The sequence below is a fragment of the Ciconia boyciana genome, chromosome 3, assembly GCF_034638445.1.
Source record: "Ciconia boyciana chromosome 3, ASM3463844v1, whole genome shotgun sequence".
Classification (NCBI taxonomy): Eukaryota; Metazoa; Chordata; class Aves; order Ciconiiformes; family Ciconiidae; genus Ciconia; species Ciconia boyciana.
The window spans coordinates 50,888,952-50,916,012 of record NC_132936.1 but is presented as its reverse complement, the minus strand read 5'-3'; the positions used below and the strand labels follow the sequence as shown (position 1 = coordinate 50,916,012).

Below are 27,061 nucleotides of genomic sequence, written 5' to 3'. Positions count from 1 at the left end.
GGTCCCACAGTTCTGTTTGTTTAAATGCCAGAGAGTCATCATGAGATGTGTCATGGGACTATAGGCCATACACTATTCACACTCTTGGTCCTGAAATGCAGCAAAGAGTTCAAAACAGAGGATTGTTGTTTGTAGATGCTTATGACCTGTGGAGGTTTTCCATGAAAATTTGTCTTGTTTGTTTGGAGCAGCCACTGCCACTAGTTCCTTTTGTTACGTATAGTAAAAAAACAGAATAGTCAGTGATTTAATGAATATATGTTTTTTTAGATGTGTTAGTAATATTACAAAAGCAGCCAAAACCATTCAGAAGAAGCAATTTTCTCCTTTCTTGGAATTAACCATATCTGAATTATCAAGGTGTACATCCAGTACCAAAAATCAGTTGCATCTTTGTTTTTAATCAGTGGGTATTTTCCATGGCTGCTTTGGGGTGAGAATCCAGCACAACTTTTGTTTCATTAAAGCAAACGACTGTCACATCTTTTAACACAAATATCGAGTTAATTGCTTGTGTATGCTAAGATGACAATTAACAATCACTATTTGCATTAATGTGATTTCAGAAACTCATGCTTTTTGTAAAAAGGCATCACTTAACTACCATTGTTTAGATTTAAAAGCTAGAGGGCCTTGTTAAGTTCATTGTGAAAGACATGGAAAGGCGTGAGGAGGAGGAGTTGGTGTCCCTTCTAAAATATTAAAGGGCCTGTACAATTAATCAGTGTCTCAGGATGACTTGTAATTTTTTGGCAAAGCGTGCTACAAGAACTGCGTAACAGCTGGAGCAGCAGCGTTCCCTGTAAGCAGGCCATCTTTCCTCTGCTGCTGGAGGTGACTCTCTCCAGATTTGGTCTCTTCCTAGGTAGGGTGTCTTTGAATTTTAAGTAAACAGAGAATTTTTCTATTTGTCAGATGAGTAGTACTACTAATGTACTGGAAGTTTCTACTGGGTGTTTATGCCCTTTAAAGATGCATTTCTTTACCTTTTATGGAGAAAATATTGGATAAATACACTTACTGCTCCAATTTCAAGTGGCATATCATTCTACATATATAGTCAACAAAGATTTTTAAAAAATAAATGTATCTTATGACATTACAAAGTGATGCATTTAAATGATTGTCCAGCCCATGTTGAGAAGGAAGAGCGTAACCCTGTGTCCAGCCACAAAAACTGCGAGAGTGGATGCTGAGACATTCCAAGGTACTTAAAAAACAAAGGAAAATTTTGACAAAGTTGATCTACTAGCTGTGAAGCATATAAGTGCCTTTTCAAGGTAACATTTCAGCAGTCTAAAACTTTAGTGCTTATTGAGCATGGTGTTTCCACAAAAGAGAAAGCAAATTTAGAAAGGCTAGTGCAGAACACTGCAAACACTTAGAGCATTATTCATTCATTCGTCCACAGATCAATTTAAATATTGTGTTTTGGGGTTTCTTTGTTTCAGTGAGTACTGTGCACTTCAGAAATGTACAATGTTTTAGCTCACTTCAAGATCAGAGAGAATGCATGATGTTTGAAGATTTCAGTATATAAGAAATTCAGCTGTTTAGGGTCATTCTTCTAAAACAACAAAAAATTCTGAAGTTATTTGTTGATATCTTATCATTTAATCCTAAGTTGGACCATTACAAAAAGAAAATTTAAGAATTTCAGTGTTCTCATTCTCCATTTGCACGTAAAGTCTAGTACAGCCAAAATTCACTATGTATTCAGGGAGTCTTCTGCCCCCCCCTGAATTTGTTGTTCCCTACAGGTAGAGCTATCTGAAAGGAATCTTCTTTCCTTTGGCTAGAAAATAAGGCAGAAGTATCTCAGCAGAGAAGACTTGATGTTAGTCGTCTTTTTACTTGAACACCTGCTTAGTTTTTGTCTCCTTTAATTCTTCAGTCTCCAAAATCCAGCAGTCCCTAGCTTGCCTCTTTGATCCCTCGCTGCCCTCAGACAAGCCATTCTGTCCAACACCAATCCAGAACAGTTGGTCTGAAAAGCAAATACTTAACTGCTGTGGTATGGATGAGAAAATTTCTCTTTGCCTTTTTAAAACAAAGACTGGGAAACATAGTACTTTGAACTCTACTTTATTCAAAGTACACAGTACTTTGAACTCTACTTTATAGAATCATACAATAATTTATGTTGGAAGGGACCTCTGGGGCATGTCTGGTCCAACCTCTCGCTCAAAGCAGAGCCAGCATGGGTTTGCTCAGTTGAGTTTTGAGTATCTGCAAGGACAGAGATTTCACAGACGACCTGAGCAACCTGTTCCAGTGCTTGACCTCCCTCCCGGTGGAACAGAATTTCCTTGGGTCTTATCAGCATTTCCCATGCTGCGACCTCAGCCTGTTGCCTCTCATCCCTTCCACGTACACCTCTGAGAAGAGTCCAGTTCGGACTCCTCTGCACTTGCCTATGAGGTGGTTGGGACAGCAATAACAGCCTTCTCTTCTTAAGACTGAACAAAACAATTCCCAGCATTTCCTTGTAGACCACGTGCTGCTCCAGCCCCGTATCATCTGGGTAGCCTCCCGCTGCACTTGCTGCAGTATGATAATGTCTTTCACTTAGTGGGAAGCCCAAAATTGGGCACAGCACTCCAGACGTGGTCCCACAAGCTCCAAATAGGGGCAGTACTTGCTTGCTGAATACACTCGTTAACACAGCCCAAGAAGTGGTTGATGATCTTCACTGCAAGGACACACTGCTTCAAGAAAAATATATGTGTGTAGATAACTATGAAGGAAAAAAAGTATAGTTGAAACATCAGAAAAGCAGGATGTGGACCTCTTGGCCTGTTGATCATTGATTTGAATCTAGTTGAATGTTGTCAAGTCTGGTTAGAGGCAACTTCTGTTGGATGACCGTTTAGTACCATAAGTGAAACTAGCAGTTGATTTGAGATTCACCACCACCATCACCATTTCATTACTCTTTGTATACTTATAACAAATCAGTAGAATCTAAAAGCTGTGTAGACCCTATCAAGGTTGTCAATCCAAATGTAGGTTGTCCCTTACTTATTAATGTGCCTAAATACTTAATAAAAAACCCCCAAACATTAATGCTACAAAGTAGGAGCAGGAATGCGAATTCACTACAATTTTATATATGGTATGACCTAGACAACACAGGTTTTCTTTTTATCATTCACTTACGCTCTACTGCAGGAAATGGTTTCTTAGGTTTAATGTCTTACTAGCACGTAAGCAGAGAGATGGGACGCACAAGTAAACTCGTTTGGTTTTATGATGGACTTAGAAGGATAAGTCAGTGAACAGAGAAGTAAAGTTTTCATCTGTAAGCATCCTTCTGTTCCCACATGGAGGGCCAGAACCATGAATAGACTGTATATGGTTACGTGGCCAGTGCTCCAAAACTGCCTCTGTATTTTGTCCAGTAGCTTTTAACGTGAGAGATGGAAGCAGTCCTGAGACCAAGGTCTTGAACTCAGATCTCCCTTTTCATAGAAAGTGGCTGCTATTCTGATTTTTTTGGTTCTGTTCTTGGCCCAGCAAACCTCAGAGAGTTGAGTGGGAAATGCCCCAACTCCAACTGTTTGGTGCCTATAGTTGTCTCCTGAAGGATAGGAAACGGAAGCTTGAAACCAAGGTGCTGATATAAAACTCTCCTTTCCAGTGAGCAATCTCTTTTCCAAGAGGCAATCTTTAAGGAACAATCAATAGCTTCTTACCATTTATTTGCAGGACATGCGTAGAGCGTGGGTGCAGAGGGAGATAGCGGAAAGCTGCCTTGAAGTTGGAAGGGCTCAGAAAGCGTCCCTTTCTCCTCCTCTTGGTTTGCTGGTATAAGATGACTGAAGAGAAGGAAATGACGAGAAGGGAAGGAGGAAGCTGGAGAAATAGAACCCAGTGTCTCACTCAGCAGTTTGTCCTCCTGTGTGGATTCAGAGCATTCAGAATGAGAAACCCTCAGCATGTCCCTCCTTTCCATATCTTTTCTTTCGCTCTTTCTGTAACTCTTGATCAGAGCCATCCCTCCTTCCAGCCCAAGACTAGGGAATGAGAAGAAATGAAAATAAATTCATTGCAGGTCACATGGATGAGGCTGGGCTTAGCACAGATTGAGTAGGCTGAATGGAGCAAGACTCTTCATGTGCTCTGTTCTCAGTGCTCAGCCAGGCATCTTTTTTTTTCCCAGACTGTGAAGATAATGATGTTGCTGTTGCTTTTTCTTAGATTCATAGAACAACCTTCAGACGTAAAACTTTGGGGTTCAGAGCTTCATGTGTACCAGGCAAAACTGTCAAGTGTCATGTGTACCAGGCAAAACTGGTCAATATCTGAATATATTGAGGAAAATAGAAGGTGCTGAAGGAAAACAGTGCTGGTATGTTGGGGGGGGGCATCACTTCTCATCTGAGTCTTAACTTGGCTGCACTATTGCAAGACTATTCTTTAAGCTGAATTTAAATAACCAAAACACAGTCGGTGATTTTTTTCAGATTCTTGGCACCTTTAGAATGAAGTAGGGCTTTAGTACCAATGGTCTGAACAAAAGCTTAAAAGTTAAAATGCAGTATTCCAGCGTATCTAGCAGTTCAACTGCAGAAAAGTGTGCTGAAGCAATCTGTATTTTGACTAAATTCAGTTTTAATTATTGAATGCCACTCTGAAGAAGGTTGTGTTTTAATGATGGATGAAATTGTTCCTACAAGTGGAAATAAGTTTGATGCACAAAATAATGCCATATAAATAGAGACTAAAAGAGCAGATTCCTTTATTTAGAAGAAATTGAGGGAGCTTAATTAAAGTTTATAAAGTAACAAATAAAAGCAGTTCATTTTGCTTTTCTGTTTATTTGCCTCAAAAATTAGCTACTCCTGTCCAAATGAAATTAAAAAATAATACATCTAAACTGGATACATTGATTTTTTTTCTATGTACTTAGTTTGTGATGTTCATTACATAAAATCGTTGAAGCTCAAAAATTGAGAGAGTGTGAAAGTGTAACTAATACAACTAACAGTACAGCTAAAGGCTTAAATTCAGTTTTTTTGCATACAGCAGGGCTACTGAAGCCTGGTTTCCTATGGAGGTATATCCTGTATTTCTGTAATAACTGTCCTACTACAAGAAGCCCAATTTGTACTCTTCCTCACCCCCTTTACAGCCCCAGCTGAGATAGAGGTAACATGCAGTCTGGTGGTTAATCCAGACTGGTTTGCCTCAGTGCATGCTTATTTGAGTTGACCAGTTGATTCTGCAAATGGAATATAAAACAGGTAAGTTTTTAAGGACTATAAATTGTTCATTACATAGGATGATCTCTAACTGAAAAACTGAGGAAGGAGCTTGCCATATGAGCAGGTATTTTTCATTTTGAGGTTCCTTGAACTTTACTTGGAAACATTCAATAGTGGATTAGTCTGATTTTTGTATAGTGATTCCTCTGCGTATAGTTTGACACAAGCTTTGCAATTGTTTTGGCTTCAAGGCACTTCGTGTGTCTAAAGGCTTACACAAGACAAGCGTGTAAATGGATTGTGTCCTTGCGTTAGAATTCTCCCCCTTTCCAGATTTTGGTGTTACGTGTAAGTCATAGTACATATATGCAATCATATAAGCTTAAGCTAAGCTCCTCTGATCTTTGACCAGTTTGAAGACTTTTTAGGAGCTATTTTCTTTCCTGTTTACCTCTCAATATATACTTACATAGTATTACAAGGTATGCTAAACCTTTTCAGTGAGCTTTAGCAAATCAGCAGTTTGCTTCAAGATGCGTGGGTTCTACCATCTCACAAAGTTGTGCCTCAAGGAAGGGGGAAGAAACACCTTTTCACGCCGCTAGTGTACCTCATCTCACCTATCCCCACCTTTGCTGTAGAGCTGTGGTTATATGGCTGATTCCCATTCGTTAGAAGATGTGTTGAATTAGCTATGCAATGCATTTATGCCTCAGGGCAAGTTCCTTTCCAGTGCACAGTGCAGGAAGATTCTAACTGAAGTGGAGAATAAAATTTTTATGAACTGGGACTTGAACACTCAAGTGCTGTAATATGCTTTCAGATAATTTCATCTTTAAATACAGATAATGAATCTACTTCAGTTTGTATTCAGATAAGAAATGTCATTCATTCTGTATGAATGCAAGTATCCATATAAAATGGGTGACTTTTACAGTTTGGTCATAGCTTAGATTTTTTTTTTTTTACATGATTTAAACTAGATAGATAAGGTTATACTGATGTATTTGTAAATGAAATGGGGGATTGGGCTGTGTATTGGAAGAAAACATAATTTATAAAACCCTGTATAATTAGTTACCCTTGAGTATCTGTGTTCAAAAAAAGTCCTTTTTTTAAAAGCTGATACAGTGATGTAACCCACCTATGAAAGCCGGGTGGGACACATTAAAGATCATTAAATGCTGTCATGCTTTTGGAATAATCAAATCCCAAGGATCTGCCTGGCCTTAGTTCCCAGGCTCTGGCATGAGGCATCTGGCTGGAGTTGGTCTGGGGACACCTGTATTTTAGGGTGGAAAAATGTAACAGTGTTTCATGACAGTCTCATGATGCTCTTTAGGTAAAAATAATAATTAAAAAAAGGCGCTTAAAAATGTGATTACTATTTAGGGCTTCAGCTAAATTGAGGTACTGGGAAGAAACAACATTTTGTTTGACATTTTTTTGTATTATTTCATAGCAATTTTACCTGTCGTTTACCCAAGGTTTTAGGTGCTAAATCTTGCCAGCAGGTTGCCATGGAACGTCTGTTATTCCATGAAAATATTTTCTTTCTCATACGATGTATCTCTGAACCATTGTCAAATTCCCTAGCCTTACTGAGAGCGAGTTCGCATGGATATAGCTCAGTACGATGAAGTTTAACACATCCCATTTTACTGACAAAATTTGCTTTTGTCCACTTGAACAAATGTAATCATATGGTGTATAAATAGAAACCTGCATTACAAAAGACGAGAGTCCAATGTGTGCCATCCTGGTGCAGTTTGCAAAAACGGGGTGGAATGGGTGTCCATAAAATCCAGTTTTTGACTGCAGAAAATGAGAGCGCGAGTGAGCGGCTGGTCTGCCAGTGCTGCACAAAAGTTCTCAGGCAGTGGCTTAGGTATGAAATGCCCAGATATTTAAATATTTTTTTTTTTTTTAATTAAGCGTGCCCTTTGGAGAGCCAGCGTCTTTCAGGTGATGAAGTAATGGGTGATGTAGTTTAAATTACCCGCAATTTTGCTGTAGTGGGGAGCCAAAACGGAGCAGCTGAGAGTATTTAAGAGCTTTGCCTGACGGCTTGGGTTCTTGCCTTTACCTCGGGAAGGGGCAGTGGGAGCCCTGTGCTCTCGGAGATAATTGTGCACGCCGGCACTGCCGAAACCCACCCCATTGTGCTTGTGTTTTCTGACAGCTGCAGGAAGCGATCAAGGCCGGCAAAGGTGTGACTTCTGCCATCGACCTCTGCCGCTGCCACGGAAACAGAGCGCTGGCGGCCCTGGAGCGCTTCCCGCCCTCCGAGGCCAGGGCCGCCTTGGCCAACATCGTCTACGCCGTGACCAGGTTTCCCTGACCCGCCGCCCCGGGAGGAGCTGCTCTGCCTCTGCGGGCAGGAGCAACCCGGCGGGGACGCCGACGATGCCCCGCACCGCTGGGCACCTCATCCCCTGTCCCGTCCCCGCGGAGGAACGCGCGCCGGCTGCCACCGCCACCAGCAAAATTCGGGAGGGGGAAGAAAAAAAGGTCACAGCCGGCTTTCGCTTGTCGTGCCAGAAGCGCACTTGAGGCTGCACCGGTAGAAATAATTAATGAGTCCTGTTTCCGTGACCTCAGCAAATGGACAGGAAATAAGTCGGTATTGATTGGGCACCGGCGGGGACGGCGCCAGGGTGGAGGCCGGTGGTTTTCCTGCCCGAGGGAGGGATGGAGGGGTGTGGAGATCCAGGTGTCACAAGAAACCCGCTCAAACCTGCCCGGAGAGCGCGAGCTGCCGAAGCCAGGAATTAACGTACCCGCTTGTCGAGGGAAGGGCAGTGCGGGGGATTAATGGGGGAAAATCCTCTCTCTGTCTGCATGCAGTCATGTCTCCTCACACTGTTTTTATGTATTCAAATGTAAAATTACCCTGTGCCTAATGCTTTCCATATTTAAGAAACTTGCTGAGAAAATGTGTCAAGCATGGTAAGTAGGAGCTTTAAAATATTTAATCAAATATTAATTTGGCTCTATTAAGGGAAGTGACTGCCTGGGTTTTATACTATGCGTATAAAATATGTTGCTCTGGGTCAAAGAATGAGGTTTGTCCAGCTCTCATGGGGGAGGGAATATCCCTCCTTCAGATCAAGCGGTTTGTTTCAACGCAGTCTTACACAAAAGAATTTCCTGGGTTTGTGACAGTTGTGTTCATTTAAGCCAAATAAATGTTCATTTGTAAGGCTAGGCATCGGCCTTTGGCAGAAAGGAAGAAGGAATGCTCTTCTGTGAGTGCAGTCTTTCGCCGCGCTGAATAAAATGCAGAAAATACTGGAGAAGTTTTGAACCTCAGTGTGTTGAATTTTAAAGCCCAATTACAGACAGCATATAAGGTGTATCAGAAGCCTGCAATTTGAGACCGTCTCTGTTTTGTTCATAGGAGATGATTTTTGTGGTTTGCATGCATGCAATCTGAGAACGCCGTTGACAAGAAGGCTGAGTTTACATAAATGATCTAGATTGAGACTCAGCTACCGTTCTTCCTTCTGTGGTGTAATTACAGCCCAATCTGGAGACAGCTAGCACAGCAAACAGATTTCATTACATCGTTCACTCAAACACTAAGTGGAGTTATTTCTGTTAAATTCTCTCCTCCCTCCTTCTCCCCCTGCACTCCTTCCCCCGTCACACAGCTTGTTTGTCATAGACCAGTGTGTTGCATTCCACCAAATGGAAAATATAAATAAAAACTCTTACCCTCTAAAAATATACTGAAAATACATCCTGCATAATGTACATAATATTCTGTGTAATATATGCCTGTATTATACCATAATATTATATATATAATAAGTAGCCTTGAGGCACAATCTTCGTATGGGAGCAGCATCCAGAACTCGGGACTCACTTTGTTCTGGAGAATGGCTTCAACACCAGACTGCTTCTTGCTTGCACTTGTTCTCGTGCCTGCCCTGGCATTTTCTCTTTTCCCGAGACTCTGGCACTTCTGCCTGAGTTAGTGCTGTCGCTGCAGTAGGAAGGCTGGAGACAGAAGAGGAGCACCGAGAAGCATGGCCCAGGCAGTGGCAGTCACAGGCATCTGCCTTAGCTAACCACCGTACATTTTCACCTGTGAAGATCCCTGAAGTTCTGCTAATGTAAAACATGTGCTTGAAAGAAATACATAAATTCAACCAGAGTCATATTTCAGCTTTTTTTGGCTCTGGTTAGGAGCCATACATCGTCTTCCCTTTGTCTTACATCCATGCTAAGGGGTTCATAACGATTTAGGGCTGCAAGAAGCTTGGGTCTGCTGGAGATATTCTGAGCCATCTCACCTCAGTCACCTCAGCTGTGTGAAAGAAGTATCAAACATATTGCAAAACTGTGTAAGCCTGGTTTACTTTTTCATGAAAGTACATTTTTTTATTTGTACTTTTTACTAATAAAGGCAAATCAGCAAAAATTAATGACCTTTTTTGTATTTTATCACCAGAAAGTTCTGATTGCTCTTATTCTTTAACCTTAATTTAAAAAAAAAAGTCCCTTACCAATATTATCAAGTAATCTTATATTTAATATATTTGCCTGTAATTATTGAGAAATTTTTGTTGTTTTGTTTCCTCCAGGTAAACTACAAGCACAGTATTATACCCCTCTGTCAAACTCTTAGTGAATTAATCCCTGCTGTGTATTAATATACTCCCCACACCTTTTACAATTTCTGAGCAATGGTGGAACCTTAAGTCTGTTCTGGTTTTATTTTATCTCCTTGATTGCTTTTCCCCACCCACCTCTATAAGGAGGAGTGGGAGAGGGAGGCCTGTGGTCTGGGGGGTGACCGAGGAAGGCATTTACTTCAGTCATCCAGCCACTCAACCAGACATACCAGTCAGCTGCTCCTTTGAACTTATCCCAGGTCTTGTATTGCTGGGCCGTTGCACAGGGGCACAAAATACAGGACAAGGTCCCAGTTGCTTTTTAAACCAAACTAAATTCATCTCCTACAAAGAGCACATCTGCAGTGGCTAGAATGGCTGTTTCATAGGTCTGCGAGGGAAAGTCATTTAACTGCCAGCTGAGTATTTCCAGCTCCACAGTTGTGGTAACACTGTATAGGAAGGTTGTTTAGAAAATGAAGTGCTTAGAAGAATAGAAATGTCGGCTGGAAGGGACTGCTAAAAGTCATCTAGTCAAATCTCCCATTTGAAGTGGACCGTTGTGAACGTGAAGTCTGGTCTTGGAAGCCACCAGGGATGGAGCTTCCACAGGTTCCCCATGCAACCTGTCCCAGTGCTGCTCCACCCTCCTTGTGAAGGAGTTTTCCTGATGTCTAGCATGAACCTCCCTTCCCATAGCTGGTGGCCATTGCCCATTTTTTATCACCTGCCACTGCCAAGAATTGTTTGCCTCCCTTACTGTCTTACTAATTCCCTATCCTGCAGCTGTGTGCTGCAGTTTGATTGCCTGTTAGACTCCTCTTACCGGCTGGAGCAGCCCCAGCTCTGTCAGCCTCTCCTGGTGGCCATGTGTGCTAGGCCCTGACTAATGGAGTTGCCCTCCAGTGACCTGCATGACTTTCATATCATCCCTGTTGGGCTGCAAGCCCAAAACAAGCCAGTTCGGGAGCAGCCTCACTGGGTACGGTAAGGAGGAGAACAAAAATTTACCCTGATGTACTGGGTCTTCCTGTGATGGAGTTAATTTTCTTCATAGCATCCCATATGGTGCTGTGTTTTGGATTTGTGACCAAAACAGTTGCTAACACACCGATGTTTTAGCTATTGCTCAATGGTGCTTGCCTAGCATCAAGGCTTTCTCTGCTTCTTACTCTGATGCCGAGCGAGCGGGTTGGGGATGGGCAAGGTGCTGAGAGGGTCACGACTGGGACAGCTGACCTGAACAGACCACAGAGATATTCCACGCCATATAACATCATGCTCAGCAATAAAAACTGGGGTGTTCCTGGGGGTTTGTTGCTCAGAGACTGTCTGGGCATCAGTCGGCTGGTGGTGGTTGCTTTTGCATCACTTGTTTGTTTTGTTTTGTTTTCGTTTTTTTCCCTTTTACCTATTAAACTGTCTTTAACTCAATCCACGAATTTTCTCGCTGCTGCCCTTCTGATTCTCTCCCCCATCCCGCTGTGGGGGGCAGTGAGTGGGCGGCTGTGAAGTGCTTAGCTGCCATCCAGGGTGTGTTCACCACAGTCCTTTTTGGCACCCAGTGTGGGATACGTAGTGTTCAAGGTAACGAGACATTTGACCAGAGTGTGCTAGAGGGAACTTACTGTACCTGTTTAGCTGTTGCTGGTCGCAATGTTGACTTGTTCTTGATGCAGGTTTATTTGTTCCCTTACCCTCTCCGTGTCATGCTCCATCTCTTGCTGCATATCAAATTTGAGAGCTTGTTAAAGGCTGCATGTGGCTTTTGCAGTTTGCTGTGCCATGTAGCACTCAGTTCTGTTTTGCCCAGGAGAACTATGATGAAAGCACTGGCCCTGAGCCTAATCTGGTATTTGGGCCCTGCATTGCTGCCATCCCAGTGTTTTGGGAACCATCTCGTGGAGACAACTAACAATTACATCTTTTTCCTCTTTTTCTCTGGGAGCAAATTTGTGGAGGAAACAAAGAATGGCACCTTCCCCTTCATCTCCTGCAGGGTAGGTGCTTTCCACCTTGTTACAATGACTCCAGTATTTTGAGCATCCCTGGGTAATGAGAATGCTCACGTTGGCATGTCTCAAGAATCTGTTTCTAGCTTTTCCGAAGGTTAACTGACTAGCAATATCACACAGGGATGTGCCCTGAGGCAGTGTGGTCATGGGTAGCAAGAAGTGGTCATGGGCAGTGTGGTCATGCGTAGCGTGGAAGAATACGGGCATGTATCTAGAACAGTTTTCACCTCTGATGGTGTGGGACTTGACCCCCGAGCAAGTGTGGGAGCCTGATAGAACAGTTGAGAAAAGGATGCCCTGGCTATGCTAATGGACACAAGTTCTCACACCATGCTGGGCCTGGCCTGTGCCTACCGAGCACTGTTCAGCACCCTCAAGGGGGAGAGGGGGGTCTTTGGATCTGAAGACATAGAAATGGGCACCGTGGCTAAGCCAGAGACCCAACTCTCGACTATATCAGTCGCCCCTACAGTCAAGAAGAAACAGCGGAAACCGAAGTCAGCTCATTCAGTCAGGAAGGAAGAAGCTTCTCCTGAGGGAGCAGGAGGAGGAATCAGAGAGGCAGCCGGTTGTGCAGCAGAGCAGTCACAAGAACAGGAGGGAAAGAGACAGAAATCATAAACGAGTCAGAAACCACCCACTCCCCATCCTTGAGTAAGCTGCCATATATGCACAAAGATTATAGGTGTCAACCTGGTGAACTAATTATCAGCTGGTTGCTTCAATGCTGGGATACTGGGGCCAACAGTCAGGAACTAGAGGGCAAGGAAGCCCAGCAGCTAGGATCCCTCGCGAGGGACTGGGACATCAACGAAGGGATTGGGAAAGGGGCAACAGTCAGCAGCCTCTGGAGGCAGTTCCTGTCAAGCATGAGGGAAAGGTATCCCCTCAGGGAAGATCTTGTAAACTATCAAAGCAAGTGGACAACCACTGACAGTGGTATCCAGCATCTGAGGGAATTAGCAGTGGCAGAGGTGATCTACAGCAACCTGGACAACAACCAGGCATCTAAAGACCCAGATGAAGTCCAGCACGTGGTCCATGCGGCAGAAGTTTGCATGGAGCGTGCTGTCATCATATGCCAGCACCCTGGTGCTAATGAGTTGGCCAGACATCGAGGCCCCGGCTGTGGGTAGATTGGCCGGCCAGCTCCGGCAATTCAAAGAGAATCCCTCTTCCACACCGACCCTACAGGCCTGCGTCTCGGCTGGGGAGAGACTTGTCCCAACAGTTCCAGCTATTCAAACACAGTATGTCTTCCTCCTCAGCCATACCAGCCATCATCTCAGCTATCAAGTGAGCTGTTCTCTGCTCGGGGGAAAGGCACCGTGGGCACGTCTGCATGCCACCCTGTGATTCTGCCTGCACAACCATGAGGAGGACATAAAGAAGTGGGATGGTGAACCCACCTCGAACCTAGAAGCTGGGGTATGTGAATTGCAAGGAAAAACAGTGGCCAAAAAGGGTCCATACAGGAAAACTACTGCTCCAGTTGCTGTTGAGCAATTCCCCAGACAGAGTAGAAGGGCTGATCCTACTTCTGACCCAAATAAGGGACTTCTGGTTTGCACTTAAAAGAATAAGGTAATGAATACTCTGACCAGGACTAGAGGGACCCTGCCTCCGGCCAGGTGGAGGAAAGGGACAACCAGGTTTATTAGACTGCGTGGATCTGATGGCCTGGCATACCTGATCAGCTGGCTATGCTTCTCCTCATGTAACCCAGCGTGTGTCTTGCCGTATTTGCAATAAAGAGTGCACGCGTGGCCCATATTTGACTTACTTAGCATCCAACTTGATAGAAGTTGCTAAAAGATTGAAAAGCTCTTTTTAGTTTAATGGAAACATGAAGGAAGCATTCTCTGGAGTGACTGGGGAATGCTTCTTGCCCCAAGCGGTGTTAAAGATGCCAGACCAGCCTCCTCAGGGGTAAACCTGCTGGTGAGATCTCTCCGTTGCTTTTTCTTCTGAGCAGATAGTGTTTGAATTTTCATAGATGCAAAAGGCTAACTCAAGCAACCGTGTCATGCTGCAGGTTTATCAAGGAAGCGGCTTCTGGGTCAGAATCACTAGCTGTCACTACTCTCATCAACTACTTCAATCTCACAGAAAAGTGAGGCATCAAACTTTTTGTTTATTTTTGTAGTCTTCAAAGTACTTTTACCTGCACAGTGTCTTATGAAAAATAAAGACCTAAAGCTTTTCAGTCTCTCAAAGCAGTTCAAAGGAAAGAATATTTCCAGTTCTGGAAGTCATCTTTCTGACAGTCTTTGCATTAAATGATCTTTTTTTTTCCTTTCAGAAACCAATCCCTAAAATGCATTAATTATTTACATAATTAGCATTCACGTGTTTCTCTTTTAGGGTAAGCCTGTTTTTCTTAAGCTAAGAGAAAGTAGCCATTAAGCTAAAATTCTGATAGCAAGTTGGCAAGCGCCTTTAAAATCACCGAAAAGATAAAGCCCAACGCTTGCCGTAAGTTGTGAAGGGGAGAAGAGGGTGACAAACAAATTGGCCCTCGATACACCAAAGCTTCATGCCATCACCTTTGTCCACATCTGCAGGCGTCTCCTCTGTACTTGCGCTCGACTGCCCGCAGTTCCCGGCGTGGGTGCCCAAGTCACAGCCACCGACATCAGGCGAGGAATGCTCTGGCTCCCCCGTGTGTAGGGGATTCCTTCCCTGCAGGGCTTGAAGTTCACTTTCATTCCTTCCTATTTCCAAAAGGCTTTTGTCAGGGTACATCTCTTGAGGAAAGGCAGCCGTTTTCTCCAAAATAGAAGCAGCGACAAGACAACTTATTACTAAACTGGAACGCAGCATGGTACCAACTTTACATGATGAACTTGCAAGTCTATCTGCAGTAGAAAAGAGGGATCGTATCATACGAGAACGTTGCTCTTGGCTAACAGTGACAGGCAGGTGTCCCACTGATAACTGTAACTAGTTCTCAGATTTATCTGTTTTTAAGACATGTATTTATAAAATTCAATTTGAGGCATATTTTGATATGATTGTGTAGGAGAATTGCAACTTTGCAGCAATGTTATAAAAAAATCTTGCTTTAAAATTTTCTTCTTTACCCTATTCCACTTTGTCTTCCTCCCTTCACCCCTCCCCCAAATAGCAAAGACTAAAAATACCAAAATACTCTGCTTTATTATTAGAACAATGGTCAACGTTTTTAGTTTTAAAATTGTACACAAAAGTGAGTATTGTACTTGCACTGAAAACAGTATCTTAAAACTAGACTTTTTTTATGCCTTCGACACTTACAGCAAATCACTTGCATCAACTGCAAGATTCAAATTTTAGCAGTTATTAAATGTCAAATAAAAATGAAATGTTATGTAGAAGTAATTAGAAAAATCTAAAACAAGTACTGATAGATTAGATTACTTTTTTTTTCCCTCCAGAAAAACATAAACACTCATCTTAAAAAGCTTCACTCTCTGCAGATGAGCGTGATGCTTTCTATATGTGACCGGCTTCTCCGAAACAGAGCGTGATTAGGAAATTAAGCATTTTTCCCTCTTGGCTAGCTTTGATGAAAGCTCTCCAACTTGCACATTGTGTCTGAATATTTCTTCATTCATAGCATGTGCCCATCGAAAACTGTTTTCTGTTTGCAGCATTTCAGCTGTACTATTTATAACCTAGTTGAACAATGCTAACTAGAGGCAGTAGAAGGTGTGTATTTCATATGCAAATCACTAGCAATAATTTTCTACAATTACACTTAGTTGCTTGCATCATTATTTTCAGCACCAACATTAAAAAAAAATGGGTTTAGCAGGAGAATATTACAGAAAAAATGTCTGTATTAGTAAGACTTATTTTTAATCAAACAGTTTTGTTGCTTTTGTCAACCTATGGAAGTTAATATGTTAACATTTTGTATCAATGCACAAAAACTATGAATATCCCTACCTCTGCTCAGATGCTGTATGCCCACAAGCTATAGATGGCTTTTAGATGTACATATGCTAAGACAAGATAGCTTTGCAGGAAAATAAACAGGGTTTAAACATCTAGTATTTCTGAAAGACAACTGCTGCTGCTAAAAATGGTCACATCACTAATGACTGGAAGTATTTCTTGTATAAACTTTTATGAAAATAAGTGCTTTCAATCACATTCTGTTGTAGTAATAACCACTAAGCACAGGTGGGTTTTTTCTGTCCTTCTTGTAAACCCAGGTCTCCACACCTATATTTTTTATTAAAAATCAGTCCTGATTAAATTTTACAATTTCAAAGGCAATTTTTTTTTCTGTTGGATAAAATGCATTCACTTTTTAAATACAAGATTGTTCCCAAAGTCATTACTGTAGGGTATGACTGGGTTATGCTAGATGGGTTGAAGCATCTAGTAGCCATGAACCAGAGATCCATGTTAATGCAAATTCAGAAGGGAAGGTTCCCATCCCCCCGAAGAGCAAGGTTCGGAAGTAGCTTCCAATAGTAGTGAGGGTAAGGACTGAAAAGGGGGAATCACTAGCTGCTTCTAAGGCAGTGACTTGTTTGTGAAAGGGACTGTATAACATGATGGCAGTGACAGAAGCAGCTGAGACTCAAAAAACCTAGACAGGCTGTTTCAGTTTCAGGTTCTGAAACAAAGAGTATTCCTTCCATCAAGATTTCTACAATCTGAATACTGCTACTTCCATTTAAAAAAAGAGAAGTATTTACACAGGAAAAAAAAATATGGCACATCAGCCAGCTAAGTTCTCAAAGAACCCTAGTTTTCTACATTGCTAACCAAAATCTTTTTTTTTTTTTTTAAACTATCATTGCAAATATTTGAACTTACATATCTCAATGAGCTATGAGACTATGCAACACGACCAGTGGGCAGGATATGGAACTGAGTGTAAAGCACACAAAGAAGAGTGTGCTGTTTGCACTTGATTGGGAGATGCGGATGTCTTTGAGAGAAAGGACTTTTCAGGCTATATTTACCTCTTTTGGACGTAACACAGAGTTTTGACAAGCAGACCTTTATGGGATAAATGTTTGATCATTCAGAGTTAGCTATGGTGTAGATAATACAATGACTTTGCATTAAGTGAGCATTACTTCTTTTTAAATGCAAAGCTGGGAGATAGCATACAATGGTGCAGTTCTTGGCTGAACTAACATAAGAGTAGAGAACTGCGATTTCATTGCCAAGAGATTAAAAGAGGCTTATGCTTCCAAGAGTGAAAGTGCTCAGATTTGTCAGTTTTTGAACAGTTATGGATGCAACTGATGTATAAGTAAACTGCTGCAGCACAGGAGGAGATTTTAGGTTGCTCACTGGGTTAGTTACTCTATTCTTGAAGCTCCTTTACATTTCTGTTCTACTCCATCTTCCACTGCAGCTTTGATCTGATTTTTATTTTAAGCTTTTATATCAAATTCTCCTTCCTCTGGTGCTCAACCGTTACATATCTGCTGTCTTGCCAGTACGCTCTGGTGCTACTTCAGGCTAGAAAAGGGTTTTTTTATAATGAATGTTCATTTAATCAAAACTTTTTTTCTGTGAGCTAAACTCTAAGTGTAAGATTTCCAACCCACATGCACTTGGAGATGAACCGGCTTGTTATTCAAATCCAGAGATGCCATGTGGATTTTCTATTTTGATATCCTTGATTCAGCAAGCAATACAGTTACAATTATTTCTTGCCCGTCTTTGTGAAGTCTCGCTAAATAGCAATTTTGAGAAGTTTCCAAGAGCAGCTATCATTGTACCTAAGAACAAGATGCAGTGTTGTTATAAAATTAAACAGAGTATCATGTAACAATTTTGTTTCTGAGAAAAAAACCCTGCAATTATATTAACTGGCACCCCAAACCGGTGTTTCCCAAGCGGTGTAATATGTTGCTGGCAGAACCCTCCAACCTGCTTGCAGCCATAGGAAGTTTAAAAATATAAATGAAGTTCAGGTGTCTGCCACTGTTCTTTTCTGCCTGGTTTATAGCAATGTATGGATATTGCCCGCAGCATGTTACTTGTTCAGTATTGTTGCCTGTGGGCCAACAGAGGTTCTAAATATTACTGTGCAATGTGTCCATACATGTCCTTTCAGTCTGACTGGCAGTGAAAAGCATTAAGGTATGCGAAGTTGGTTATCATGTTGCCTTATTTGACATTAAATATTTCAGGTTTTGTAAACTTTGAATTGCAGACCACATTTTACCGCAGATCAGATGAGTTATTTGGACTGATTTTTTTAATGGTGCCTTTCAGAGTCTCTGAAAGTCCTAAAAATCACTTTGGTTTTTAGTTTTAATCCAAGGCAGAAGATTTCAAAACCTGTGTGCTTTCTTTTTTTGGCAAACCTATTCAGTCTCTTTGAAGTTTATTTATATCAAATACACACCTAAATAATTTAAGGTGAATTCCAAGCTGCCTAATTTAAGTACCTGCCCAATTTCGGTGAGTCAGTGCCTGACTCCTGACATGGCACACACAGTCAGTGTAAGAAGTTCAGCTGGACACCCGCCGCAGGGGCCGGGGGCCAGCCTAGCTGACTTCCCTCTAGAGGGCAATCCAGCTCATTTGATCCAGCCCATTGGAACCCCAGCGAGCACGTAGGGACCCGCAGTAAATATCAGCCTCCATCCACTCGTCAGTCCCAGGGCAAAGCACCCTTGCAGCAGCAGCTTTCAGACCGCACTCAGGTAAAGAAGTTGTGCTGTATTCCAGAAGACAGCTGCTGGGCTCTGGGCTGCCTTGCAAGAGAGGGCACCCACCTCTGCCTGCTGCACACACGGTGTGGCCGGCACACGGGAATCACTAAAAGTCATCCCAAGAGCAGGCAGAAGGAAGCCTCGTTACCAGTGGGGGCTTGTCTTTTTGGGCAAGAGGCTTGTTTTCCTATTAGGGTCTCAACGTAAAACGCATCTAAGTTGCAAGGAACTGGCTCCGGACCCAGGAGTGCACTCACCGCTAAGGCTGTTTCTCATCTGCTTTCTTTCTGGACTCCGTGACTCTTGCGTCTGGCTGCAAGGTGGCCTAGTTTCAAGATGTGTGGTGCAGAAAAGTGATAGACGATGTACTGGTACCATAGCAATACTTTTTACAGAATCAAACTGCCAAAATTAGTTGGTGCCGAAAGTGCTTTCGACATCTTATGCCGCATCTCTGCCTACTGAGTGCTGTAGGCTATTGCAAGGATCTACAAGAAAGAAGCCTTGCTGAAGGTTTCAGGTTGGATTCTTGCTTATTCCAAATATATGCGGCACAGGAAGCAAAAAGGCCTCTAAATTTAGGATCATTCTTCTGCTCCATGTCGTCGTACCAACTTTCAGCATACTGAGCTGTTCTGACTCCCAGCTCGGTGCCTGCCACAGCAACGAGCACTGCCAGCCCTGCTGCCTCCCTGCCAGCCACGGTGGTTCCTCACCGCTGTCCAGGGGAATCTCTAGCTGACCAGGTCCTTTGAACTAATACAGAGAGGGCATTCTCCAGGGGGAGGGTCTGGCACCTTACAGTTTCTAAGGGTAAACGTCTAAGGAGCCTCCACAGTCCACCCTTACAAAACTCCGTACAACTGCAAACAGTGCTTTCAGCTTTCCAGGGGCCCTGAACACATTTTTTGTTGGTGGCGATGGCTGAAGACTAGCTGCAGTTTGGTCAAGTGAGAAATGGCCCGTTGTACTCAAGAGCAATGGTGATTTTTTCCTAAAGAGTTCTCTTGCTGGAGCACCACAACTCCCCTCCCCAGTGACCTGGAATTTTCCAGAGATTGCCGCAGTGGCACAGAGTGGCTTTTGAGCCGAAGGCACGAAGGGGAAAAAAATGAACATTTGAATAAATGACTTGTGTAGCACAAGTTCAAATGGTGAAAAAAAATGGGACTCGTCTGGCTGGGAAGCCAATCTAAGCTTGCTACCTGCATTGCCTGGAGACAACTTGGCTCGCTCCCTTTTCAATGAATGCTGTTATCGCAACAATATGCTGATGCTTCTTTATGCTTAGCTGAGGCCCTTCAGGTCTCCTCCTGGGCTTGGGTCCCTAGTAGCTACAATGCCTCGGGCCAGCACTATAGAGCAGAAATGAGGTGGAGTTCAAACTGGCAAGTATTTTCTCAAGGGCTCTGAAATTGAGTTTGGGATTCCACTGGCTTGCTCTTGCCTTATGGTTGCCTTTCCTTAATCCCACTAAGTAGAGCATTCAAGTAAAATCCAACTGAGATCTAGCACTACTTAGCAGCTGGGCCAGGTGTTAAAGCGTGGTACCCTTTAAGTAAACCTTCACTTAGCCTTACGATAAAGGGAGATGGCAAATCATACTGTAAACTTCCGTCTTCATAGTGCTAACAGACTCAGAAAAGTTATTGGGAAGTGCTCTTTAAAGAGTGAATGAATCGCTAACTGCAGAATGCTTGTCTTGTTAATAAAATGTATCCTTCATTCGAGTGATTCATCAGAGGAGTTATAATGCTGGTAGTTCCTGCTTTTAAGGGCTCCTTTACACAGCTGCCTATTAATAACAATAATAAAAAGAGCAGTCAAAGTTAAAATCTACAAACTATTATCTGTTAGGATTATTCATGGCATATGACACTGTAAACATGCCAAAAGCCCTAAATTCCTAATTTAGAAGAGCAACATAAGTGGAAGAACGAAATTTTAGAGAACTGCTCCTAAAGGAAGTGCCGAAACTCTGAAACAGTGAGAATTTTTTATTTTAAGAGCCACTCTTCATATTGTTCAGCTCTAAGGAAATAGGAAGTATCTAGGAAAGTGCTGAGTTATTTATGGGGCAGAAGATTTATCTGATATTTTTTCCAGACGGTTATTTCTCAATTGACTTCCATGTTTTTGTATTTGCTTTTACTAAAAAAAAGAGTAGGCTTCTTATAGTGAAACGTAGCTTCAGAGATAACAAACAAAAGATTTATCCGTTAAATCCCCAGCAGTGCTCAGAGCTCACGTGTTCTACCTGCGCATTTACTTGCCACTTGCCCGGCGTGTACTTGCCTTGCCACTTCTGTTTGATACATCCTCCATCACTCTTCATGGCAGGATCCATCCTCACCTATTTATTTTATAATGAAGTAACACCTTTAGACTTAACTCCTTTCCCTCTGGAAAAAGTGAAACAATTACAATATAATTAGAGCACTTGGCTGCGTGCTTTTATGAAAAGGCGAAATGAATCTATTCAATAGGAACGGCAGCACCAGCCGAGTTTATCATGTAAGTAAAACATTTCACGAAGAGCTGTCAAGTTGGATACGTTGCTAATTTCAGAGTCGTTGCATATAGCCAAAAAACATAACTGCCATAACTGGTCATAGGGTACAAAACTGGACTTTCCTCTCCCACGTGTATGTATTTTTTTTAATCTTTGGGAAACGGTTTGTTTTTCTACAAGCTGTTAGTAGAAAGGGCATGAACGATTTGCCAGACTAATGCCATGTCTTATGTGCTCTGTCAAATTCAGGGAAGATAAAATCTGCAAGGATACTTAATTAAAAAAGAATGCGATCGCTGTTTTATAAGTCATTGCTGCCACCCGCCCCCCAAACGCGAAGCGTGGAAACGGTCTCTCATTACACAACGGTGAAGGAAAAGAGCATAAGCTCCTTAAGCTTGGGTGTGAATTAAACCAACTTACTGCACTAACTTTTTTTAAGTATAGGCTCGAGCCTAAAATGGCACCGAACACCAGCCCTTCTTACTTGGCAATAAACACAGAAACCCACGTTACCATCGCACGAAGGCAGGCAGCGCTTCCACGGGTGCCGCCAGCCTGCCGCGGCGTTCCTGGCAGCGCCGGCAGCTGGAGGGAAGCCTGCCGGGCCAGGCCGGTGGCCGCGCAGGGGCTACGTGCGGGTGTCACGACCGATCTGTGTGAGAGTGTCGCGTTCCGCACGCACCGCCCGTGTAGCCGCCGGGGCTGACTCACGGGCGCTACGGCGTGGGGATTATTTACAGCCTCCACAGCCAGCGCCCCGCGCCACGCCAGGTGCGGTCGGGGGCTTGGCAGCCGGCGGGCAGCCCCTCCGCTCGCCCGGCCGGAGCCCGCCGCTGCCTCGGGGTGACCCGGCTCGGCTGACCGGCCGGCCCGGCTCCCCCCCACACCCCGCCGCGGGGCGGTGGGGCGGTCCGAGCGGCGGCGAGACGCGCGTGGGTCGGTGGGCAGCGGCCGTTTCCCTCAGGCCGCGGGGAGTAACGGCCGGCGCGCGCCGTCCCCGGCGGTGCAGGGCCGCGCGGCCACGTGCTCGCCGCCTCCCGTCACCGGCCGTGGCCACGCGGCGCGGGCCGCCGTCCGCGCGCGGGCACGGTCCGCCCCCCCCCACGCCGTCCGCCACGGCTCCCGCCCGGCTGCCGGGGCGGGCAGCGCACGCGTACACCGGCTCCCACCGCCTCCCCGCGTGCACGTGCACGGCCCGCCGCGGCGCCTGGCTACGGGTGCCGGCGCCGCGGCCACGCGAGACCGCGGCCGGCGGAGCCACCCGGCCGCACGAGGCCGGGGGCGCGCTCCCACGCGGCGGCGGCTGCCTGCGGCGAGCGCGCCCCGTCCCGGTCCCCGTCCCCGTCCCGGTCCCCGTCACGACCGGTCGCGCTCCTGAGCTGTGGCCCACGTGCGGCCGTGGCCGCCGCGCTGCCCGCGGGCGCCGGGGGACGGGGAGGGCGCGTCGCGGGGCGGGCGGCCGGCGCCCGGCGGTGGGGCTGCCCGCGCGGCGCCGAGTGGGCGGCGGGGCGCGCGCGGCGGGGCCGGGGGCGCGCGGGGTCTCCAGTGGGAACCGCGCGTTCCCTGTGGCAGGGCCGGGGAGGGCGGGGTGGGGAGGAGGGGGAGGGGGGAGAGCGGCCTGCTCCTCCCCCCTCCCCTCCCGCCTCTGCCCCTGCCCCGGGGCGGCGGGTGGCGCTGGCCGCGGCGGCTCGGGGCTCAGTGTCCTTGTGCGGAAATGACACACGGTCACGTCACGTCACGCGAGAGCGCAGCGCGCGGACCCTCGCACACAAAGAGCGGGGGGGGAAACGCGGGCACCAGCGGCGGCCGCTCCAGCCGCCCCCGCCGTCCCGGGGCTCCCATGCCCCCGCGCGGAGCCGAGGTAGGTCCGGCTGCCGCCGCTCGCCGGCCGGGCGGCGGGAGGGGCGCCGCTCCGCGCAGCCCTCGGCGGGGAGCGCCGCCCCGGCGGGTAGGGGAGGAACGGGGAGGGGGGCCGCGCCAGCCAGCGAGCGAGCGAGCGAGCGGGGAGCGGGGGGCGCGGGGCCGGCCCCCCCCCCCGGCCGCGGCTCGGGGCCCCGCCGCCGCTCCCCCCCGCCCCCCCGCCGCGGGGCGCGGGCTGCCGGGGGCGGGGGGCTCTTTGTTCGTCGCTTGGAACGTTGCTATAGCGCTGCGGCGCGGGGCGCGCGAGGGCGCGCGCGCCCGGCCCGGGTGCCTCCATCTGCGGGGCGGGGGGAGGAGAGGGAGGGGGGGAGAGTGGAACGGTCACGCCGCCGTCACCTCCAGCCTCACCTTCCCCTTCCCCCCTCCCCCCGCGCGCCGGCCACATAGATCCGCCCGGGCAGGGTTCGGACCGGAAGCACCAACCGCTGCCGCCGCCTCGGGCTCGTGGGTCTGACCGCGGAAGCGGCCCCGGCCGCCGCGTGCGGGGCGCGCGGGCCGTCCTCACCGCATCCCCCGCCTCCGGGCGGGGCCTCGCCGCCGCGCCGCTCCCACGTGGCGGCCGCCGCCACCGCCGCCCCTCGGCGGGGAGCCCCGGCGGTGCCGGCTGCCAAGCGGCGTCGCCGGCCGTTGCCCCCTCCTGGTGCCTGCTCCCCGCCCCGTGCCCGCCGCAGCGCCGCGCGCTGGCTTCGCGGGAGCCGGTGGAGCAGCGTGGGGCCGCGCGCCCTGTGAGGGCGAGCGCCCTGTGGGGTCGGGCTCCCGCTTGGCAGAAATGGTGGCGGTGGCGCCGAGCGGGTGACTGTGTGGCAATTCGCGCCGGCTCTTGGTGGGTCATGCCCTGAGGGGGCCGGAGAAGGCCGCCGCGGGGGCACCGCCCGCTGCCCCTGCCCAGCTCGCCCGCTGCCTCGACCCTGCTTTCCCGTGTGGTATGTCCACACGGCCTTTTGTAAATAGAAGGGAACAAACTCTGAACCAGCAGAATGCGAGCCGGCGGCCGGCCAACAGCCATGTGACGGCCTCCACATAGCGTTGACGCAGTCCCAGGGCTTTTTGGATTGAAGTGCGGGTAGTTTGTCGCTGCCACCTATCAAAAACAGCGTGTGCCCGACCCTTGGGGCAGAGGCGTTTGAACAGGGAAGGAAAAACCTTTTCCCTGCTTCTGGCTGATACCTCGTCATCAGATTATGAGTTTGATTATGAGTCGATGATTACATCTAATAAAACAAATGGTTGCCAATATATGTTGATACATTTTCCTTTTCTGCTAAATCAAACTCGGCATTGGACCAACCACACTTTTTTATCTTTGCTAAGTATTTTCATAGCTTAGGAAGTGCAGTGGGTAAAAATAAAGGAGAGTTGATTGCAGTTTGAAGGAGATTTTAAATTGTCTGTACAAAGGTCAGATGGAACAGTATTTTAAAATAAAAGCAAAGCATGAGGGGAGAGAGAATGAAGCACTGAGGAAAACAAAATGTTTCTAATAGACCAGGGGAAGACACCTAATTGAAGCAAAACCAAATCGATACGTTGATGCTGGAAATAAACTAGGTTAGTATTTTGCTGACCAGTGCAAAATTAAATTGGTGTTTGATAAAGTACGGGGGACAGGTTGAGAAAACTTCAGCTTTAGGCACCTTGTAGGAAAACTGAGAAGAGTGGGGTTCTTTTGTTTTGTTTTGTTTTTAAATTTAAACTGCATCCGCAGATGTAAGTAAAATGAAATAAAAAAGACCCAAATTGAGAACATGCCCTGTAAGTCCTATTGGCAAAATGCCTTTGTTGCAGGCTGGCTTCAGTGGAGACTTGAGGCTTCCTGTCCTCCTCCACAGGGCAGCAGAGGAGGTTTTCAAACTATGTTAAGTATAGGGGTTTTATTGTCCGTAAGGGTAATGCTTCCAACAACATCTGCTGGTTCTTTTAAAAATACTTTTCCATAGTTTTAGAACTTGTTATACATGTATTTATAGTCGGAACATGATTGTAATGTTGGAGTACTGTTTTCTAAGGTATTTAATATTTCAAGTGTCAGTACTGGATATCAAGAATAAATTTTACTCAGAAACTCCACTCTTGGGTCACTAGCAGCACCTTACTATCTCAAAATTGATAGACTAGAAAGCATCTGTTTTTAGTATTCTTTATATTGTCTACTTGCATTTTGCTCATTGTTCAGTTAACTGAGGCAACATTCTTATTTCACAGTTTAAGACAGGTAGTCAATTTAATTTTTTTTTTTTTAAATTAAGGTGGTTTCAGGTAACAGACTTCTTTCAGCCTGCTACCTTTTCAAGTAACTTCCCAAGCTTTTTCCAAATTTTTGCTCAGAAAAGTCACAAGTTATAAAGAAACCTGGCTAAATATATACAAAGTACAGTCAGGTGTACAAATCAAACAATACAGATCTCCCCCTCCCTCCCCACTTTCTGTTGTTATAATAGTTTTAGGTGTGATTTGTAACATTAGTAAGTAATGTTGTTTCAGGCAGCATACTGACAGTGACCCTTTCTAGTTATTTGCTTATTCTGAACATCATACCAATTAGTATGGTGATGAGGTTTTCAGCAGTAGAAGGATACTTAAATAGAAAACAAACATATTAATGAAAATGCAAAAAAGTCCAGGAAAAAAAATTGCATTGTTTTTTTTTTTTTGAGAAGGCTTTGTCAAAATTCTGTAATATTTAAAGTCAAGTCACTGGCCCATGGAACTGAACAGAAGGCAAACATTGCCTGTAAGAAATACATTTTATGGCTCTGTTTTGGAGTGGTATTTATGTGTAATTCAGTTGAATTGAATTTGAGTTGCATTGTTTTTTACAAATTGGAGGAATCAAATGTACCCTGAGGATAATTGCAATATTGAAATTGTGGAACCCAGTGCTACAGCCAGGAAGTAAAAGGTGCAGGTTAACTTGGCTCCCAAAGCAGAACGCAGAACTCACAGTTCTCTAGGTTTGCTTCTGCTGCCCAGCAGGAGAGTTTTCCAAGAGACAGCCTGGAAAGCAATGCGCGTCCTGAGCAGGAGGCAGCTCCTGGGCAGCCCAAGCAGAGATGTGTGCCTTCGGTCCTGTCTCCTCCTGGGACTGCAGGGCTGCATGTTGAGAACAGGTGTTTGCTCTCGTTATTTCAAAGCGTGATGCAGGAATCGTTCTTCTAAAACGTCACGAGGGACAGTATTTCACACTGTCACCAGGCAGTTAGAGCAGCCCTCCGCTCACCTGCTGCACTGAACAGGACTACTTCCACCTACCCACACCAGCTTGCAAGACTGTGGGCTTCCCTTGGGAAGCATTGATCACTTTCTGTGTTTTATCCAGTACATGTTCATATGAAATACAGAGAGCCAGAGATGGGGAGCAGGACCTCAGACACTTGACCGTCCAGTGAGTGTCTAACTACTAGATTGATTAATCATTGTCCCTTGCTGAGGATGAATGTATATACAACAGTTTTGGTTGGCTCTGGGTAAACTACACTGTAATTATGTAGCATAATACCATTGCAATTTTGTGATAAAGTCCTGTTACAGGAAGGCATGTGTAAGAGGAGGTGCTACTTTTGGCTGTTAAACAGCAGTTCAGTGTACAGAACTTGTAAAATTTAGCCAATGTTACCTCCTTAGAATATCAGCTTTTTTGGTATGCCCATCATTTATTTAACTTTACTAGGTTACCTGTGCTTTAAGAGGAGTGTTGTATCTTTCACTGCATGCTGAAAGCAAGGAAATGGAGCAGCTTATTCCACATACGCTATTAAACACATATTTAATATTACTAGCAAATGCATGTGTCTTAACTTTTGACCAAAATGTAAAGAACAATTCACCTCTTCAGAAGCCAATGACACTCAAGTAGAATACTTTTCATTGAAGCTTCTGAGTTTTATATATGAAGCAATGTACCACCATGAGGCTGTAAAAGGAATAAACATCTCATAGTACATAATGTCTAAACCCCTGTATTTTTAATAACTTTCTTATAGTCGATAATGAAGAATTAGAGACATTCCTTCCAACCTACATGAAGGTGCTACAATGTTGAGTGGGATGGTGTGCATTCAGGAAGCAGCATCTACACATTCACCATGCATTAATGAACTGAACAGTACAGTGT

General features: G+C 45.4%; 2 protein-coding genes and 1 long non-coding RNA gene across 13 annotated transcripts in view; 2 read left to right on the top strand and 1 right to left on the bottom strand.

Annotated features, from left to right (window-relative positions):
* PDSS2 (decaprenyl diphosphate synthase subunit 2) overlaps positions 1–9,617 on the top strand; it is a 124,940-nt gene extending 115,323 nt beyond the window's left edge. Inside the window, exon 7 of one of the 2 annotated variants that reach the window (XM_072855605.1) lies at positions 7,390–9,617. In XM_072855605.1, coding sequence (XP_072711706.1) covers positions 7,390–7,548 — 159 coding nt within the window. In that variant the 3' untranslated portion in view covers positions 7,549–9,617. The remainder of the gene's footprint in view (positions 1–7,389) is intronic. The other variant, XM_072855604.1, reaches the window with a different exon arrangement.
* A 4,440-nt stretch (positions 9,618–14,057) lies between these two features.
* Positions 14,058–22,478, bottom strand: LOC140649011 (uncharacterized). Of its 2 annotated transcripts, XR_012041442.1 has the most exons (4): positions 21,544–22,478; positions 20,807–20,917; positions 17,400–20,306; positions 14,058–14,699 (listed from the first exon to the last, which is right to left on the bottom strand). It is a non-coding gene; the product is annotated as an uncharacterized lncRNA (long non-coding RNA). The 2 variants fall into 2 exon arrangements; XR_012041441.1 differs by having other exon boundaries at positions 20,807–22,478.
* A 179-nt stretch (positions 22,479–22,657) lies between these two features.
* BEND3 (BEN domain containing 3) overlaps positions 22,658–27,061 on the top strand; it is a 44,892-nt gene continuing 40,488 nt past the window's right edge. For 7 of the 9 annotated variants that reach the window (XR_012041437.1, XR_012041436.1, XR_012041440.1 and 4 more), the window contains exon 1: positions 22,658–22,891. The gene's annotated coding sequence lies outside the window, so the exon portion shown is untranslated. The remainder of the gene's footprint in view (positions 22,892–27,061) is intronic. The other 2 variants (XM_072855601.1, XM_072855600.1) reach the window with 1 other exon arrangement.